Source organism: Pituophis catenifer, unplaced genomic scaffold (genome assembly GCF_029215685.1).
Source record: "Pituophis catenifer annectens isolate HBS135680 unplaced genomic scaffold, rPitCat1.0.hap2 SCAF_1, whole genome shotgun sequence".
Taxonomy (NCBI): Eukaryota; Metazoa; Chordata; class Lepidosauria; order Squamata; family Colubridae; genus Pituophis; species Pituophis catenifer.
In genome coordinates, this window is record NW_027256881.1 from 58587238 (window position 1) to 58608288 (window position 21051).

At 34.6% G+C, this 21051-nt stretch overlaps 1 protein-coding gene across 2 annotated transcripts in view; it reads right to left on the bottom strand.

Annotated features, from left to right (window-relative positions):
- ZFAND3 (zinc finger AN1-type containing 3) overlaps positions 1–21051 on the bottom strand; it is a 110009-nt gene that overhangs the window by 6560 nt on the left and 82398 nt on the right. For both annotated transcript variants that reach the window (XM_070932457.1, XM_070932455.1), the window contains one exon: positions 14083–14253. In XM_070932457.1, the coding sequence (XP_070788558.1) occupies positions 14083–14253 (171 nt within the window). The remainder of the gene's footprint in view (positions 1–14082; positions 14254–21051) is intronic.

Sequence of the window (21051 nt, forward strand, 5' to 3'; positions counted from 1 at the left end):
CAACTTGACATTACCTTCAACTTCTTAACATTTAAGATGAACACATATTTCTTTTTACTCCCCACTTCTCATATTCTTATTTCCAAAGTCTTCTTATTTTTGGCTAATAAAGTGTGTCATTTGCATATGTCAAATTGTTAGTATTTCAACCACCAATTTTGATTCCAACTCTGATCTCTTCCAACTTGAATTCCACTAATATATGCAAAATAACATTTAAATACTATAAAGCCAATATGCATCTATGTCTTATTCAAATCTATATTCTAAAATATTCTGTTTCTTCAAATTTAATTTTTAACAGCAGCTTCTTGTTCACTACTTTATAAGAATTCTTCAAAAATAAATCAGGTGTCCTGGTACTCATATTAGTCTTAATATATTCCACAGCCTGGCATAATCTACCCAAAGACCTTGTTGTAAACAGTGCAACAAACACGAACCTCCTTTTTGTATTATCCCATTTGCTCCATAAATCCTTCTCATGTTACTTATCTGATTGTAAATCTTTGCAGAATACTGACTCTGCATTTGGCAGTTTTCTCTCTTTATGTATAGCTTTATTGTTTTTTGTAAAATCAAGGTGGCAATCTGCAGGGAGGGCAGCTAATTATAACTGGAGTGTAGTTCACAAAAATGTTCCACTATAACAGCATGTTTTGGGTTATATCCCAAAAGCATAGCAACTGATGCCAATCTTGGCCCATGTATACTTTCTGTTAGAGTACTCCAAAAACAAAACCATCTTATTAGTCAAGTTCAACAAAGCTCCCAAAGGAGCTTTTATATTTACTGATAATTTATCTCCTTTAGCCAATTCCCTTTTGCACCAATTGTAATTAATGCTTTTTCCTGTTTGAAAAGAGCTCTAGGTTATTAAAAACAATATTCAATTTTAATAACTCTTCACATGTCCTGATTCTGACTCTACTTTGCTCTGTTGTCAAACTTGTTTAGTAAACAAATTAATGCCTTTTTTCTTCTTATAATCTCTAATACGAGACATTTGAGAAAACCCAAAGAAATGAGAACAAAGCTTAATTTAAAGTACTTTAATTAAGACTTACTGCTGGTTCTAATGTGAAACTTTCTACAAAGATATTATTTCCAATGCATCCAACAGGGAAATACCCTATGGAAAACACTATTTGTGAACTAAAAGCAACATGCTTCCTTCACAAAAAATATTGGAAGGTTTCATTATAGGCAATACTCACTGCATACTTGAAATCCAGAGGAGGTCCTCAGATCTAAATCATTTATATGAATAACATGTTTTGATTCATTTTTTAAAATACACCTTATTTTAATTAACACCTTATTATATGATCTGACTTAAGTTTTTATTAAACTATATGCATCTTATTCTTGAAAAGAAATGCTGGGGAAGCACTGAAATTATTTTTCACATTAAAAACTATGTTAGATTGAAGTAGGTTTTGATGAATTTCCATTCTTTCTTTGATATTCTTATTTATTAATCATATGAATATACTTTGCTTTAGAGGTAACACAACAGGTATTCAAACTGTTTGGTAATTTTGTCCCATTTTTTTAAAAAAACCCGAAAAGCATTCTTTATTTTTAGCTTTGTATCCACTATAAAATATACATTTATAATGTTTTTTTGAATCTGCTTGCTTTTGCTTTAGGTCTGAAATGTCTTTTGGTTGTAGGTAATAGCTTCAAAAGATATTTCCTGTATGTTGAACATATAATGAGGAATCCTATACTGGAAGGAGACAACTTTCGTTTTGAAATTGTAGGAAATAACATCAATAACTTGTGCTATATTGATGACACTATAACAGCGGAAAATGTAAATTATCTGTAAATTCTAGTAATGAAAATCAAAGGGCACAGTGAAAAAATAGGAGTTAGAATATATAACGAAGACCCAACTAATGATAACGAGTATAGCAACTAGCCTTTGAATTGACAATGAAGATACTGTGAAGGTATGAATAGCTTCTGGCTATGTTGACTTGTCAACCGTAATGGAATCAGCAACCAAGAAATATGCCACAGATTTGCACTTGGTAGAGTAAAGTAAAGTAAAGTAAAAAAGGAAGTAAAAAAATATTCAAATACCAGTAAAAATCAGGATAGTACTGGCAACGTTTTCCCCATGACACTCCACGAAAGTGAAAGCTGAGAATATGAAAAAGCAGTACAGAAAGAGTACTTTTTAAAACTTTGGTATTGGAGAAGGCTCCTGAGAATACCATACATAGCTATCTATGAAAAAAACCAATAGATCACCAAACAAATCAACTCAGAGTTCTTATTTGAGAAAGAAACTGCCAAGCTCAAATTGTCATACTTTGGATATGAAGATTATAAAATTCTGGAGAAATCAGTAATGTTGGGAAATATGGAAGGAAAGAGCAGAAGCAGAGTATGGAGACAGTTACAATGACAATGAGTGTACTATGAGAAGACCTAAAAGACCAGTTTGGAATAGATCATCATATAGAAAATCTCAGTGGTCACTAATAGTCAAAACTGACATGAACACACATACCTCAGTCATAATTAATATATTTGACTATGCCAGTGCAATCATGGATAAATAAAGCCTGTTTAGAATTAGGGTAATGTTTCCCATACTAGACTAAGTGACTATATCTCAGCAAGAATTATTCAAATTTTTTTTCAGTGTCCCTGCAGCAATTTCTCCCAAGTAGCCAAAAAGGTGTGTTCAATTAGTAAAGATTTATATGGAAAAATCTTCTCTTTCATGCACGTGTGAATTTTATCAGAAGCTATAATATTAAAATTGTCATTAGGTTTTTAGTCTTAGTTTTGGATTTCTGCCTCTAACATGTATGGATACAAAGTATTTACCTGAATTAAAATTTATTATTTTGTAAGTCACTCTATGGAGCATTTATCTTCACAAACATACCCCATCCCAAAATTGGAATTTAATTAAAAACTAAAGTGTAACCAAAAAAATTAATTAAAACAAACAAGCATTACTAGCACACCCTGATAATATATCTGTATCTTCTGTTTTTTGCTTTAGTGCAATAAAAATGCAAGATAGATAAGACAAGAATAAATAACAGCAAATTTCCAGGCAGAGCTATTTTGTATATTATAAAAACTTCAGAGGCATTTTTATAATTCCACACATTTTAACCTTATAAGCGGTCATTGTTTTTATATGTTCCTGCCCTTAAAGCTTAGTTTGTTCCAATTGAAGTAATATTTTTACAAAATAGCTACTTATATTTGCTGCCAATGCCTGAATAAGATAATCAATACTTTGGCAAATAAACACTCATATTGTAACTCCACCAATTACATCTTAACCTCTTCTATTAGCCGTTTCCTCTCCCTCCTCCAGAAGAAATACTAAATCTAAATATTATCTTTCTTCTAATGGAGAATTGAAACACATACAAAAGAGAGAGAGAGAGAGAGAAGAAAAAAAGTTGACATCAATACACTTCGATCTATAACAATATAGATGAACATAAAACAAAAGTACTAACTTTAAGAGTAGTACAGAGAGCCTGTTGCACTCTGCCCCCAAAAAGCCTGAGAAATTGCTAGAATTTCTGGAACCTGGGTACCAGAATCAAGGTAGGTTCTGATGTCTACATTATTTTGCCAAATGGCCCTAGTCCAGTGAACCTATGACATAAATGTCAAAGGAGACATGCCACAATGCTTTGGGTAACACTCTAGTGTTTACTAACATCCAAAGCATGCCCTGTTCTCATGCAATTTTGGGAGGCCTGAAGTATGTTCTTCTGCAGTCTCTGAACCCACTAGAAGATGCACAAAAATCATGCAAAAATACAGTGTGCTTTTCTGTGGTTTTCTGAGGCTGTAGGTGCCATAGAAGAGCATGCTCTGAAGCTACTTCAAGAACGGAGGCCTCATGCAACCTGGAACATCCTCAGGTAGACCGCAGAGCACTGTCAACAGAAAGACAACAACCTTGTGGGCCTTGGAGAATGGTGCAAGGCAGCCTTTTTGAGTGGCAGTGGTGGTGCTAGGGCTGAGGTTTAGACACATGCCTCTACTTCAGGCAAGCTGCAGGCTGCCACCATGTGTCGCTGTTTAAAGGGAGACAATTGTTTTTCTTTTGCTTGGGTGTGTGTACGCGTGACATGACAGCAGGTCAAATTAGGCATTTTCCTAATTTTTGACATGTCAAGCCCAAAAGGTTCACATTCACTGCCTAGCAAATGGCACGAATAAACAGGACTTTCTGAGGCAGATTTGTAAGCTTATAAAAGAACAACCAACCTACTCCTAACTGATGGATTTAAATTCCTTTATATCAGAAAATGAAGGAAGGAAAGAAAAGAAAGAAAAAAAGAAAGAAGGAAGGAAGGAAGGAAGGAAGGAAGGAAGGAAGGAAGGAAGGAAGGAAGGAAGGAAGGAAAAGAAAGCAAGAAAGAAAAAAGAAAGAAAGAAAGAAAGAAAGAAAGAAAGAAACCCACGATACGTTTTTATCATGAAATTATAATCATACAAGAAAAAGTCCCTCTGATGAATAGTTACAGTATTGATAAGCTTAAAGGAGATATTGTTTTAGAGACATATTTTCCTTGAATATACAGGAGATAACAGTGGGCTATTCTGAGGTAATTCAGAAACACATTTAAAAAACAAGCAGTTCAATGAAGCTATGAAAGAGTTAAGAAATTAGCAATATTTAAAATACGAAAACTCATATTCAGACTTTTTCCTCATGTAAATTATGCATATTCATACATCATTAATTAGACATTTAATTAGGAAACAGGTTAGTTGCCTGATAAACTGGCTTTCAGTGGCTATTTTTGGATATATTTTAATTTTGTAGGATTTATCTTTAATTAGAATGCACTGCATTTTGCATGCAACAAATGCAAATACCTAATCTAGTACCACAGTAGCTGAATCATTTTCTAGGTGTAGTTTTAAATTTCAAGAGCCTGTTTTAAGGGCAATGTCTATTATATTCCCATACAGAATTATTCTGGTTTTGGTCTTTAGACGTCTTAATCCCATCTCTTAGGTAATGTTAAATTAAGCAATGTAATGTTCTAAAGGAGAACAAGTATCCCGTTTGATACTTATCGTTGATAAGTATAGTTTAATGTTTTGTACTTCATAAACAACATATTTCAGATATATAGATTGTCAAATAAAGTCCTAGGTTATAACAACTATGTTGACAACAATGGAACCAATTACCATAACAAATGTGCATTCTTAATTCAGTCTACTTATATAGAAATTAGGCTATTTTAGCAACAATTGTCTACAGATACAGGTAGTCTTCGTCTTACAACAGTTCACTTAGTGACCATTCAATAGCAATAGCACGTAAGACTTTACAGCCCTCTCTAAGTGGTTTACAGTCAGTATATTGCCCCCAACAATCTGGGTCCTCATTTTACCCACCTCAGAAGGATGGATGGTTGAGTCAACCTTGAGCCTGGTGAGATTCGAACTGCCAAACTGCAGTCAGTGGGCAGTCAGCAGAAGTAGCCTTCAGTACTGCATTCTAACCACTGCGCCATCACGGCACTGCAAAAAGTGACTTATGATCATTTTTCACACTTACGACCATTACAGCATCCTGATGGTCATGTGATCAAAATTCAGACACTTGGCAACTGAGTCACATTTATGACAGTTGCAGTGTCCCTGGGTCATGTGATCACCTTTTGTGACCTTCTTACAAGCAAACTCAATGGGGAAGACAGATTCAATTAACAATCATGTTACTAATTTAACAATTGCAGTGATTTATTTAATAGCGGTGGCACAAAAGATTGTAAAATGGGGTAAAAGTTCACTTAACAAATATTTCACTTAGCAACATAAATTTTGGGTTCAATTCTGGTTGTAACTCAAAGACTACTTGTATAGAAAGTACCAAAGTATGGGAACAGTTTAATGCATAAAAATAAGTTCACATATATAATTTTATTGGCGTTGGTATAACATAAAGTTACAAAAAGGCTGCAACTCAAATAGCATTCATATACAACATTTATGTAATTTTGGAGAATCATTTAAAGAAATTTACATCATAAATAAAATAATTTAATACTCATTTCAGTTTTTCTTTAAATACTATCAAAAAAAGGGTACCATTATTGAAATAAAATTTAGATCATGTCACTCTGCCACACAGACTTGAGAGTTTCCCGTCTGATAGGAGGCAGAGTTGTAACTGTGCCTTAAGGCTTTCTTGGATGTCTGACGTTGATTTTAAGAGCTCTATGCAGACAGTTCAATATTAAGATTTTATTATTAGAGATGCCTTTGGCAGAGCTGCTGATTATAAGGAAAAAGCTTTCACAATTTACTTAGCTGGATGTCCCCAATGTTTATTTGTTCTTTAGGAAGGAGAGAAGAGTCTTGAGCTTGGGGATCAACATGTCTGTTAATTATTAGATCAATAAGAACCGATGGATCCTTGTAATAAAATGCTGCAAATGTAGTCTTTCAAAAGATATAAAAGTTCATATTCAGTATTTCTATAGTCACATGAATTATCATCTAGGTTCTTTTGAATGGCCCTGCATAGTAGGCACTCTCTCTTGAAAACAATCAGTTCATTTTTTTCTCAATTAATATTCTTCCTTCCTATTCTTGCTTTACTTACTTGGTTTATTCCACTTTTGGCCACAGCACCACTGTATTTCCTGTGGTTATAGGCTGTGAAACACATATAGTGTTGGATTGAAAGCAGCGTTTATGACCTCAAGTCATAGAATAAATTTAGATTTGGGGGACATTCCAGTTTGAAAACAGTATATCTTGTTTTTTGGGGGAAGGATGAATCACAAGCAATTAGGAATATGAATTATTAATTATAATTTAGCAGTCCCTTTTAAATTACACCTAATCGTCAAAGACACCTAAATAATTTTCAGCAGCATGTCTGCATCTCACTCATTTATTTAAAATGGAATATTTTGTTTTTCTCAGCAAATATTCATAGGCTATTATTCAGGAATAAGTCATTGTTAATTGGTTAGGAAAACTCAAATTAATGAATTTTTCACAAGTAAATTATTTCTGGAAAAGGGTCTTTCTGTCTTCTTACCACTAAAGTGTAAGAACACGTCAAACAGATTTTGCAAATCCTCGTATTTGTTAACATAAATTTGCTTAATGATATCCTTATATTATTTTTTTTACCACCCAGTGAAGCTAACATTATATTAAATTATCTTTTGGGCAGCCATTATATTCAATGTAATATTAAACTACACAGAAGCTTGTCCGATAAAATACTGTAAGTTACTGTTGTCAACATACATATGATATAACTGGCATCTAGAAAAATCATATACAGGAAAGTGGAATTATTCCAAGATTCTTGATTTAAAGTTTAGCCAGTTAAAGACATATAAAATGAAAAGTTGCTTCCACATTTTCTTCCTCAGCCTGAAATGTGCAGAGGCAATTAGCAATTCCCCTTGCTTCTTCCAGTTTGCTGTGTGAGAAAATGCAGAACTCATCTTACAAATTGGTCTTTTGAAAATCAAAGGGAAACTGAATTTGTCTGTGTGAGCACTAGATGAGATTGTAATTTAATGGAATTTTTAGGAAAAGGTTTGGGGGCCTGCTTCTCTGACAGCTGCAGGATAAAAGATTCAGGGTGGCCCTATGACTTTCCTTCTGAGGTTCTTCCTTTCCTTTAATTGGCACCTCATTAGAAATTAATGGAAATGACATACTCTGTTCTTTCTGCTCTAGGCACAGCACAGTACAAAAAGAACCATCACAATTCATAACACATTCAATTTATACAGCAATGGCTCTTAAGAATTATTTATGAGATGTGAATTTCTTGTCAGCAGTTAATAACCCATACTGAATAGTAGAAAAATGTCAGTATACACAAGGAATTCTTTCTTGAAGAAAGACACTCTGAATTTGTATTTCAAGGATCTTTGTGCTGACTCTTTAGTAAAATATTTGGAGTACCCTCTTTCCAAGTCCTACAATCCTCTTAAATGCTCATAATGTAACAGAATAAAAATGTTGTGATATCCAGATACCTTAAATACTTCATAACAATGAAAATTGTTTTGAAGGAGAAACAATAATCCTGCACCATTATTACTACTGCTGAATTTAAAACAGCAGCAATAATTTAACTAAAATTTCATGCTTCAGATATTCTCAGCAAAGAACAGTATATGAATAATTCTGAAGCATCCTTGACTAGTGGCAGAAGAGGATGATTTAAACTCTGATTCTTTCCTGCCCTGCCCCCGTCCTACAAATTACTGCCTGGTGACAAAGGGGGAATTTGGATTAATTTCTTTTTTTTTTTTTATAAATTTTTATTAATAATAAAAAGAAAAAACAAAACCAACATAAATACATAAAATGACATACAAAACTAACAAACATCGATTCAGTCCAATGACTGACTCTTAGAAGTTACTATAACGGTGGGATATTTTCCATTTTTCTATTTGTATCAATGTCTATAATCATCTGTTTACATGGTTTTATATATATATATATAATTGATTCCTTATTTACAACTATACATTTCTATTGATTAGTCATAAGTTATCTTTGTGTTCCTATTTTTGCCTCCAGCCAGCCGTACCATCTTTGCCATACTAAATAGTAATCAGTATCATCTTTCTCTTGTATTTCTTTTGTAAGCTTATCTAATTCTGCGCATTCTGTAATTTTAGCTATTATTTTGTCTTCTGTAGGTAACTGTTCGGATTTCCAATGTTGGGCAAAGAGTATACGTGTTGCTGTGAGGATATGAATGATTAGATATTTTATTTCTTTGGTATAATTTGCTGTGATAATTCCCAATAAAAAGATTTCCGGTCTCATTTCAAGTTTTTGTTTCGTAATTTCTTCAATCATTGTTTTGATTTGTTGCCAGTATTGTTTTGCCCTTCGGCATAGCCACCAGAGATGGTAATATGTCCCTTTCTGTGATTTACATTTCCAGCACATCGGAGATGTATTTGGGAACATCTTGGCTAGACGCGCCGGTGGCATTACTGCCTGGTGACAAAGGGGGAATTTGGATTAATTTCAGTGTTAGTAGAATTCAGTAGAAGGCTAGGTAAGACATGACCCCAAATGCTTCATGTCTGAGACCCTTTTGGATCATGGGATTTTTTTTTTTAATATTCAATGTAATTATATATTATAAAAAGATACATATTAGAGTTTCCATAGAATAACACTGGATATGTGGAAAAAGCAGTCCTAAAATTATAGAGAATATATTGATTGCTCCTAGCATTTACTGAAACTCATTTCTGTAATTCGATGAGTTGTTTCAGATTCTAATCTTTAGAACATAAAAATGAAATTGCTTACCTTCAAATATTTGAAGATGAATAAAAATGATCTCTTAATGATACAAAGGCTACATACTTGTTTGGATTGCAATTATGTTACAAAACCAATAACATCCTCTAGACTTTACCTCACATATGGTTGATGTTTGGGACAAGTCTTGCACAAATTATAAAAAAAGTGCAAGTAAATACAAAGCACAACAATTCTCATTATCAGTTATAGTACCAATAAAGGCAGTGTCAATATCCAATTTGCCTACAATTCACTAAGTTTGGGGCATAGTAGTAGAAATCTAAATTATAATATAATAGACTGGGTATACCCCATAAATTCTGATTACCTTTGATACATGAGACACGTAATATGATGAATGGATAGTGAAGTACACAGTGGACTCTAAAATCTGCAGTTTATTTATTTATTTATTAATAAAAAATATACAGCTGTCTATCTCATGAGAAGTGACTCTGGGCGGCATACAATTATAAATAAAAATAACATAACAGGCATCTAAAAATATAAAAATCATAGTTAAGAATGGAGATTAAGAGAGAACATCCACCTCAATAGCGGAGCCATGCAAAATTAAAAAAAAAAAAATCTCTGTTTTCCTGGGACCTCCAGGCCTGGTAGCATAATCAAGTCTTGAGAGACTTTTAGAACATCAAAATAGATGGAGCTGACCTAATTTTTTTTGGAGGGGATGTGGCAGGCCCCAGGGCAGAGAAAACTTACTGCCTGGGACCCCTCAAACGCAGGTCCGAGAGAGAGGGAGAGAGAGGGAGAGGGAGAGATTGGACTCCAGAATTCCCAAGCAGCAGATATTACTATTTTAAAAATTGAGACAGTAAATACTTATTAATGTATATGCTCCAGCAATTATAAAGTGACTGTCTATCAAGGAGTTAAGAAGAAAATGCAAAGTAAAAAAAATGCAGATAAACCTCATTTTGCGTTTTTTCTTATTACAGCATTATGCTATTAGGGAAGTATTAGGTTGCTAGTTTAGCATGTTATGCTACTTGGAGAATAATAGCTATTTGTTACTACTCCTGAATGAAATCTGTAATACAAAAATTGAAATAAAACCTAAAGGAAAAGAAGTACATGTGCACAAATGCTAACTTGTTTTTACTGTAAAAATTGCAAACAATATGAAAACAGAACCAAGATACTTTTATTATGAAATAACTGAGCTGTTTTTAAGATTAAGACATCGGGTTAGAGACCATGAGTTCTAGTCCCCATCTTAGACACAAAGCCAGCTGGGTGATCTTGAGCCAGTTGCTGGCTTTATTTATTATTTTATTATTATTTTATTTTATTTATTTATTTTATTTATTTATTTGGCTTAAGGTGGTAATAGGTAAAGGCAAGCCTCTTCCGAAAACCTTGCCAAGAAAATTGCAGCCATTTTTCCAGGCAATCACCAGGAAACAAAAACTGACTCAAAGGCACTAACTAACTAACTAACTAACTAACTAACTAACTAACCTATTTTAGATGAATGTGACAACCATTACTGGAGTCAAAATATGTTTTTACAAATTGGGAAAACAATTACTAATATCCTTAGAAAGGAAAAAAAAACAGAGTGATAAAACATATTTTAGAATAGTATAAACGTTTCTAGAGTTATTGGGTATTTTTTGACATTTGGAAAGTCTATTTTCCAGTTGACAGAACAATAGTTCAGAATTAATTAGAAACAAAATTCCAGTCTCCACTTATACCAAGATTTGCACTATTCACATGGATAAACTCATGTTATCTCTCATAGCTACTGTAAAAGAACTTGTGTTCTGCAAGAGATAAAGAAAATGTATTCTAAAGCAGGTGAGTAGCATTTCAAACAGAAAAAAAAGCAATGCTTTGCTGTTTGATAAATAAAATTGATTTATTTTAACTATATGGCTGGACTTACAAAACTGATATCACATGTGTATTAACATAGTATAATATAATAAACATATTTTCTGATTTGTTAATCTTAATATTAAACATCTTCTTAAAAATTACTAACTCTATGTACCAATTATGAATGGGTACATTTTGCTTCCAAATCCTTATGTAGCAGTATGTAGATTTTTAAATATTTATAGTATTAAAATTAGTCATTTTTCAGCAGACCTGACATGACTAGCATTTTCTAGTATTATCTCTAAATGCAACAACAGGCTTAGACAGAAATGGCAATCACCCCCTTAAGGAATTCATCTTTTTAAAGAATGAATACATTAAATACAATAAAGTGGTAGGGGGTTGATACATTTCCTCATATGTATTCAAGAGACAGATGCCAGCTTTATTATCAAACATTAAGCACAACAGAATATATTCAACCGCTATTACCATAGCCCCATTGAAGCATGATATTGCACAGCTGAGGACCTCCCCCTAACAAAAAAGATCAGATGAGAAAATATTTGGATGCTATGATCTTTAATAATTAAATTGGAGGAATGGGTTTTATAATTTTTAAAAAGTATCTAGCAAAGGGCTCCTTCAGAAGACTTAGCCTTCCATCTTTGCGAGGTGGGTAAAGTGAGGACCCAAATTGTTGGGGGCAATATGCCGACTCTGTAAACCGCTTAGAGAGGGCTGTAAAGCACTGTGAAGCAGTATATAAGTCTAAGTGTTATTGCTATTCATAGAGGAATACATGGAAAAAGGTAGAGATCACAAAAATGCTACTCTGAAAAAGGGATGACTCCTTTTTGTGGAAGAAACTTGGATCAGCAATATCCCTATTAAAAGAATGGGGCAGATTGCAATTCCTTTCAAATGACCCTCCCCTGAAGTTCTCTTTTCATACATTATTACACACACACACACACACACACACACACACACACACACACACACACCATCTTCTACAACATTATACCGTTTGAGAAAATCTTTCAACCAACATAGTATGGTAGTAGTCTCTGGAGACAGCCCCAGAGAAAAGCAGTCAGAGAATACTACTGCCTGTTCTCCAACACCAATGCAGCTTTGCTGGGCAATTGGATTCAACCAAGCAAACAAGCATTATTTTTTAACCTAATTGGGTTGTTTCAAAAGCTAAGTGCACTGTTAATTAAGCTATCAGACTTGGAATATTTTCAAGCACAACTATATTCACCTTTCTTTTATTAAGACAAATTTTATGTCTAGAATGCCTTAGTGTCAGCAAGTGCCTTTAATCAAACTCTGACAAACACACTAATATAACAATAAATATCTCAGATAGTCATGTTTAAGCAGTTTTTAACTGTCTTAGTTTGTATTTTATCGAGGAAACTCAAGAACAACATTTTAAACAGAGTCCTGTGAGTAGTAAATCTTAGACAGATATATAGTCAGCAGCTTATTTTTCCCTTTCAAGCAGTGGTGGGTTGCACCCGGTTCTGTCCGGTTCTTTAGAACTGGTAGTAAAAGCGGTGGGAGGCTCCGCCTGGACGTCATAATTGACAAATTTGTGCATGCGCAGAGCACACACGCACTCCTGTTGAGAACCTGTAGTAAAGATAAGTTGAACCCACCTCTACTTTCAAGTATGTAGATACATGTGACACTTTCTCAACCATAGAATAGTTTGGTCATTCTGAATCTTGAACATAAAAAGTAGCACTACTAAGAGATATTATGTTTCATGAATTAATAATGGTGTTTGGTTTTAGTTCTATAATAGAATATAACAATTTATAGATGCAAGATGAATAAATGTTGAAAGAACTAAATATGGAATTCAAATTGCAACAAAAGAAGTTAATATAATGTTCTGATGGTATGAATTACTCCTAGTTTCTTTTCATGATAATTCACTGTACTTGATCATTCCCATTTCAGTGAAGAAGCATGATGCCATGGAACACCTCACAGAGATCCTGTGATTTATGTCCTTCATTGAACCAAGTACTTAAAGAAATCTTTAGATGGAGGCTCAGGTAGATGCAGTGGAACCTTTATATGTATGATGACCCTCTGGGTTGGACATAAGATTTTAAAAAGGCTTATGGAAGAGACTTTAGCTCAGGGGAATAATACATGCTTTGTATTAACAAAATTGCAAATTTACTATCTAGAATGCTGAAAATGTCAGTCTGGAATCCCTGGAAGATATTGTTAGAACAATAATAATTGTAAGCCGCCCAGAGTCCCTTGGGAGTTGGCCGGCATAGAAATGCGACAAAATAAATAAATAAATAAATAAAATAAATAATGATCTAGAATTTGGAAAAAAGGCAGCTTCATATGACTGCTATATCTAATGACAGAAGAGGATACTCAGAACTGTCACTCAAAATAAGGCACTTCAATAGTTTGCTACATATAAATAGCTAACTCCGTAAGTAAAATAAATCTATAATCTCCTTGTTTACATACAAAATATTATGACAGTAACAAGGTTGTCAGATGAGCTATGGTGGCATAGTGGTTAGAATGCAATACTACAGGCTACTTCTGCTGACTGCAAGCTGCCAGCAGTTTGGAAGTTCGAATTTCACCAGCTCAAGGTTGACTCAGCCTTCCATCCTTCTGAAGTGGGTAAAATGAGGACCCAGATTGTTGGGGGCAATATGCTGGCTCTGTAAACCGCTTAGAGAGGGCTGTAAAGCACTGTGAAGTGGTATATAAGTCTAAGTGCTATTGCTATTTAATCTACTAAAGTTATTGTGCAGGTTTTGCTATCATTTCTTTACTACTACAATGTAGCTCATATTATTCCTCACTGGGTGGGACATTAAAAGAAATCTTAGTTCAACTCTGTCTATCAGTCCTTACCACAGCGACATGATCCCAGCTCTTGTTGTACCAGCTCCAATTTTGTTTGGCACTGGAAACACCTGCGTCTGCTCTTCTGTTTGGAACGGCTGATTTCTTCAGGTCTATCATGACCATCCTCCAGTAACCGTGGCCGCTTCTCAGGAGAAGGCTCGCTCTCCACCTGTGACTCTATTAGTTTTGGGAAACATTTGGAATGCAGCATTAGTAGGAGTTCTACTTCAGCCACAGTTGTCATTAATTATGTACAACTTAAAAAATGCAAATAGTATGCTCCTTTCTATTTGGGTTTGCACACACTTTTTGAAACATAAAAAATAGAAAAAAACTTTGGGTCTCCTAAGTTCAGAAATCAAATGCAAAACAAATTAGCCACTGACTTGATTATGACACATAGAGAAATGCATTAATCTAACAACTACAGCCTTTGTTTATAGATTCTCACATACAATCTCATTTCCACTGTCCCCATGCAAACCAATGTTGCATTTGATGAAAAACAATTTAACACAAATTCAGCCTTTTCCTGCCTAAGCAGGAGAACAATTTTTTAGGGTACAGTGCATTAGCTGTAGCTCCAATAACCAAAAACAGATGAAAGCACCATACTGCGCTTCCTCCTTTCTTTGAGGATAACAATCTAAATGTAAATGATTATACAAAGGCATGAAAAGCCAAACACAACATCTCTATGCTGTTATTTATCTAAAAGACACAAAGGATCTCCTTAAAACTTGTCATTAATTACTGTGTGTTTTAAAAACTATTTGTACTCTTTCTTTCATGGAATAAGAAATAAACAGGAAAACACATTTCTTTGCAAAACTTTGACTGAAAGATGATTAGTCTGTAGATAATTAGAATACAAGAAAGCATTTTCAAACTTACTACTCTCTCTCTCTCTCACAGACACACACACATCTTGCCATTTTTACTATAGTGAAATATGTGAGCATATAATTTTTTTTAAAGACGTAGGTGTTCCTTTTGTCTATGTTCAGAAGAGGTGATTGACACAGTCTTACAATGATATTCTATAAGCTAAATTAAATGGATCTCTAGTTTCTCCAGTTTTGCCACAGGAAATAAATCTACCGTATTTTCCAGCGTATAAGACAACTTTTTAACACATGAAAATCTTCTCAAAAGTCGGGGGTCGTCTTATACGCCGGGTGTCGTTCTCCTATAACCAGGCAGACCAGCCCGAAAGACTCTGACGAGCCTTAAATGGCTCTGGCGATCCAAGCTCTGACGATCCCAGCTTTGCCTGCTAATCAGGCAACTCAGCTGGGATGCCAGAGCCATGTAAAAAGAAAAAACTTTTTTCCTTTTACGTGGCTCTGCAAGCTCTGACGATCCCAGCTGAGTTGCCTGCCAATCAGGCAACGCAGCTGGGATTGCCAGAGCCTGTAAAAGGAAAAAAGTTTTCCCCCTCCAGCTTGCTTACCTTAGCTGCTAGTCGCAACGCTTGCCTTGCTTCGCTTGCCCGAATCCATTCCATCAGTAAGCAACTCCCTGCCTGCAATCAAGCAGGCAGGGAGTTGTGGACTTCAACTCCCAGAATTCCTCAGCCAGCAAAACAAAGCTAGCTGAGGAATTCTGGGAGTTGAAGTCTATAAGTCTTAAAGTTGCCAAGGTTGGAGACCCCTGTTGTATTGGGTAAGTTTTTTTTCCCCTTTGGGAGCTTTCAAAAAATAGTTAATTGGGTTTTTTTTTAGTTGTTCTTTTTTAGACCTAGCCATTTAAAATTTAGGAAGTTTTAAATTTAGTTTTCATATAAAAATAAAAATAATATTTGTGCAGCTTTCTGAGATTTAGTGTGTTTCTGTAGTGTTTCACTCTAACTACACAAACACACAAAATCTCACAAAGCTGTTATGTGGAATTTTGTGTGTGTAAAGTATGAAAGTTGTTTTTTTGGGCTTTTTGTGGCTGTGTGTGTTTCCTGCTTGTTGCAGGGGCCATTATGGGTCTAGTACAGCTGCTTTTACATTGTGGGTGAGCCAGTTGATGTTTTTTAATTTTTATTTGGTGTGCGTTGGAAGAGGGGTAGTCTTATACGGTGAGTATAGCCCAAACCCTATATTTTAAAAGGAAAAGTCGGGGGTCGTCTTATACGCCCAGTCGTCTTATACGCCGGAAAATACGGTACTTTAAAATAACTCTGAATTACTGGGTGCTCCTTCATTCTGATTTCAAGAGGAAAGAACAGATATTACTATGACAGATACCTTAACTCTGCCAGCTTCCAGTCTCTCATTCAACAATACTATGAGTGAGGCAAAGCCTTTTAGAGAAAATTGACAGAGATATCAAGAAAAATATTGGGTGAAATAAAATTAGTTAGAAACACCTCAAATCAGTATGTACTAGAATTACATGAAAACCCTAACTTCAGATCACATTGTAAGTAGATAGGTACTGATTTACCGTGTTTCCCTGAAAATAAGACCCTGTCTTATATTTTTTTGAACCCTGAAATAAGCGCTTGGCCTTATTGCCATGCGCTTAAAAGCCCAATTGGTCTTATTATCAGGGGAAGTCTTATTTTGGAGAGAAACAGGATATAAAGTTATAAAAGGTTCAGAAACTTTCTCTCAATACTGTAATTTTTATGGCACCAGCATAATAAAATCATCACATATTAAAAGGTTCTATTTTTCTATTTTTGTAGCAACAAATTACTGAGTGAACAATCAGTAACATTATTCTTCTAATTCCAACCAAGAACCTAAACATTAAATATATACAGGAGCTTGTTTGCAATTTTTGGGTAAATATTTTTTGCAGATGTATGTTCTACATTGTTTATTATATTAAACTGGATTTGATCAGAGAAAATAATAGACTCTAAAGGAATCCTATGAATTACATGTTTTTTCATGTTGTAACAGATTCCATTTCACTAGTCTCTTTGTTTTAAAAGAAATCCATCCATCCAATTTCTTGCATAAATATTAGAAGACAGTAACTAGATTCTATTCATGGTTCACAACTTTCTTGTTATATATACATACAAATATATGGTGAAAACATTGTTTCATTTTACTGATGGCTGTTTCAAGTCAGAACTGCAACATTTAATCATAAAAATTTCCTATAATATGGCCCTAACAATGTATTTCACTTTTGTTTTTAAATGGTAGGGAAAACCTCCAGTTCGGGGGAAGTTGATGATGACAAGAAACCTTTCCTTTCTTTTGGTTTCATTAAAATAAAAAATAAAAAATAGAGAGCTTTTATAATTAGACAAAACATAAAAATACACAAATATACATAGGTACATTTTTATGATATAACTGCTTCAAGAGAAAATGCCTCTATTGTTATCCAAGGCCTTGGAACATTTTTATCTGGAAAGTATCAGATATAAAATGTTTCTAGTTTTTAAATTTTTCGAAAACTCATCCCAAACCCCAGAGGGAAAGAGGAGATAAGTTATTAGTGGAGAAATTTTGAGTTTTGGGGAAGGACTGGGCACAAGGCCCTCAGTTAAATTTTCTCCCAATGGAAAAGCAGTAGGTGGTCGGTTGAGCAAGATAAGGTCAAGCCATGCTGAGCATGCTACAGTAAATTTTAGCCCATTCCTTTCTTTTCACTCTTTTTGGTATAGTATCCCCATGTGTAATCTGAAGGTAAAGAGCAGAGTATAAAATTTAAAAATAAATGAATAAAAAAGAAGATGACTACTAAGGTATGGAAATAGAAACATTGTGACACTATTTGTAATCTCAATATAGATATGGAAAAAAAGGATTTATATAAATTATGGATGCAGGCTCTTCTACTGGTTGAAAAGGAAGAAATAGTAAGAATTGTTCTTCTCAGGAAAACTAGTAGAATACAAACAAAAGAATATGTAAATAAAGAGGACAAAAACAAAACAACACAACACAAAAACCCAACCCATTATTGGGGAAGGAACAAATCCTTATAGTTTTTCATTTCCAGGAAAATCTTGCAGTTAGTTTAATCTTGGACATGACAGCATTTGAGGCATATCACAAGATTTTTTTTATTATAAAAGACATATAGCCTGAGAGATTGACATTTCTGAACGCAATTGACTGTGCAAACATTACTAAGGGCAGTAACTAATGAACTTTCAAACATCACTGCTGCCACAGTTCTTTAGCTATTTTTAAAAAAGGAATTTTAGTCATCAAAAATAACACAATCATGAATTTTATGTAGCAAGTATAGACAGCAGAAGAAAGATGTTGATGGTAATTAAAGAAGCTAGAATTCAGAAGCAAAAAGTAGTTACAGTTTGATCTACTGGCAGCCCTAGAATAATAGGACATAGTCAAAAAAGCACAAAGGTACTCCTAGTTTTGCAATCACAGTTGGGACCTTTATTCAATTACTAAGCGATCTGATTGCTAAATGGAAAAAAAAAATCACATGATCATGAATGTCTTACAATTTTATTTCAGCTTTGTTTTTCACCCTTCTCTCCCACCCTTTGGAATGTTCATCCCAGTGCTGTGATAAATAGCAAGAAGAGAATTAAGTTTGTGTTAGTATAGAATAGAATAGAATAGAATAGAATAAAATAGAATAGAATAGAATAGAATAGAATAGAATAGAATAGAATAGAATAGAATAGAATAGAATAGAATAGAATAGAATAGAATAGAATAGAATAACTTTATTTTCACTTTGAATGTACACTTATTGGCATACATTAAATATACATGTACATAGTGACAAAAAACAAATCTAGCGAGTTTACCAGACAGATGGCATAGAGAACAAAGCTGTTACAGAATCTGGTAGTCCTGCTAGAAATACTTCAAAACCACCTCCCAGAGGCGAGCAACAGAAACAGACCGTAAAGCAGTGGTTCTCAACCTTCCTAATGCCGGGGTCATGTTGTGGTGACCCCCAACCAAGGGTGGGTTCTAAATTTTTTTACTACCGGTTCTGTGGGCGTGGCTTATTTTGTGGGTGTGGCTTGGAGGTCATGTGACCGGGTGGCCATGGCTATATGTATAGGGACTATTCAGAGGGCTGAAAAAAGTCATTTCTGACAGGTCCTCGCACTTTTGAGTGGTCCTCACACTTATGACCATCCTCACATTTATGCCCATGCAGCATTCTTAACAACCATGTCACTCATTTCACAACTGCTTCTCTTCAACATGGTATAAGATAGGGCAAAAAACGTAAAATGTGAGGACAGTCGTAAATTCGAGGACTGGTCAAAAGTGCAAGGACCAGTCAAAAATAACTTTTTCAGCCCTCTGAGTAGTCCATATGCATAAAAGGATACAGCAATAGAGAGGGATGAAGGAAGGGAAGGGAAATTAGAGTAGGAGTGAAGGTAAGAGAGGGAGGAAGAGAGGAGGAGAAAGAGAAAGAAAGAGGAAGTAGGGAGAAAAAGAAGAGGGGGGGAAGAGAAAGTAAGTAAGAAAGAAAAGACAGAGGTGGTAGGTTTGAGGAGAAAGATTGCTGTACAATAAAAAAGATGAAAGGGAAGAAAGCCAACCCCAAACAAATATTAAGATATTAAGATAAAGAATGAATTGTTAAACTTTAAAGAATAAAAGAGAACAAATAGCAATAAATAGCAATAATTAGAAACACACATACAAACATACAACGTATTTTCTTTGAACAGAGTATTTGGCCGGTTCACAAATTTAACAGTTGTAGGAGGTTAGCATCCACCCCTTTCCTAGAAGAATGAAATATTTTGGGAAATATTAAAAAGGCAGAATATTATATTTCCCTACCTGGATGAGAAATGGAGAAGCATTTTTACAGACAAAGCAGCTCCCACCTTCCTGCCCCCCACCCTTTGTTAATGGGCCAGAGGCAGAAAGTCAATCCTTTGTCAAAGGATCAAAGGACATTTGCAACATAATAGCAACAGAAACTAACACAATGGGCCCCATCAAGCCATGTGATCCTGTCCACCATTAAACCATCTTTCCAAACAGCCTCCATGTTTCCAGTGTCTTTTTCCCCACTTGGAGCAGAACCCAGAAGGATATTTCTTCCAACACAGTATTTAATCATTTCAATTAAATTTACAATTTCTATATTTCCTTTTTACCATATTTATTCCTCATCTATTTTTTTAAAAAAACAGTATTACCCTTCATCCTCATCTCTAATCTTAATCAAATTCAATTTTTCCCTTCTATTCTATATTATACCCCTTCGCATTGTCATCTATTTTTATATCCATCCTCACATTGGTTAATTATGTAATACAGTTGTTTAATACAAATTCAACATTTTAATATAAATCAATTAGTTATATAACTATCTTTTTTGTATATTAATCAATATGAACATGAATATTCCAATTATTTCCATGCAATCCAATTTCTTACAAATCAATTAATTATATTTACCAATAATAATAAACCAAATAATTTCCCCCATATATTCCTCCAAACCACAACTTAACCATTTCTGCTTTCAACACAATATACAATTAATAGTATCTCAATTATTACAATTCCCTAGTTAAATACGAGCTTTTTTTCTTTTGTGTTTTAAAATCTTGAACTCTCCTCTTTTGCCCTAAATTTCCCATTGTTTGAAGTTTTGCACCTACCTTTTTTGGTGAGGAAAACGAAAAAAAAAATCTCTCTGCCTCATTTTGTCACATTGCAGCCTGCTTACTTTCAATTTCGCTTTTTCAGCACAGCTAGGGGGAAAAAAATCTGCTCCAGGAATTTACCTCTTTGCAGCTAGCTCTTTGAAGCCCCGCGGCAAGAATTTAAAGGTTTTTTTCCCTCTAGCCATCAGCTGGGACTCTGGAGGCAGCAATAGATTGGGAGTGGGCGGGGTAAGCGAACGGCGACCGGGCGATCCAACAGAGGCAGAGGGTGAGGGTGAGTGAAGGCGTGGGGGGGGCGAGAGAGGGCTTTGGCGACCCCTGTGAAATGGCCGTTCGACCCCCAAAGGGGTCGCGACCCCCAGGTTGAGAACCGCTGCCGTAAAGTGTGTGTG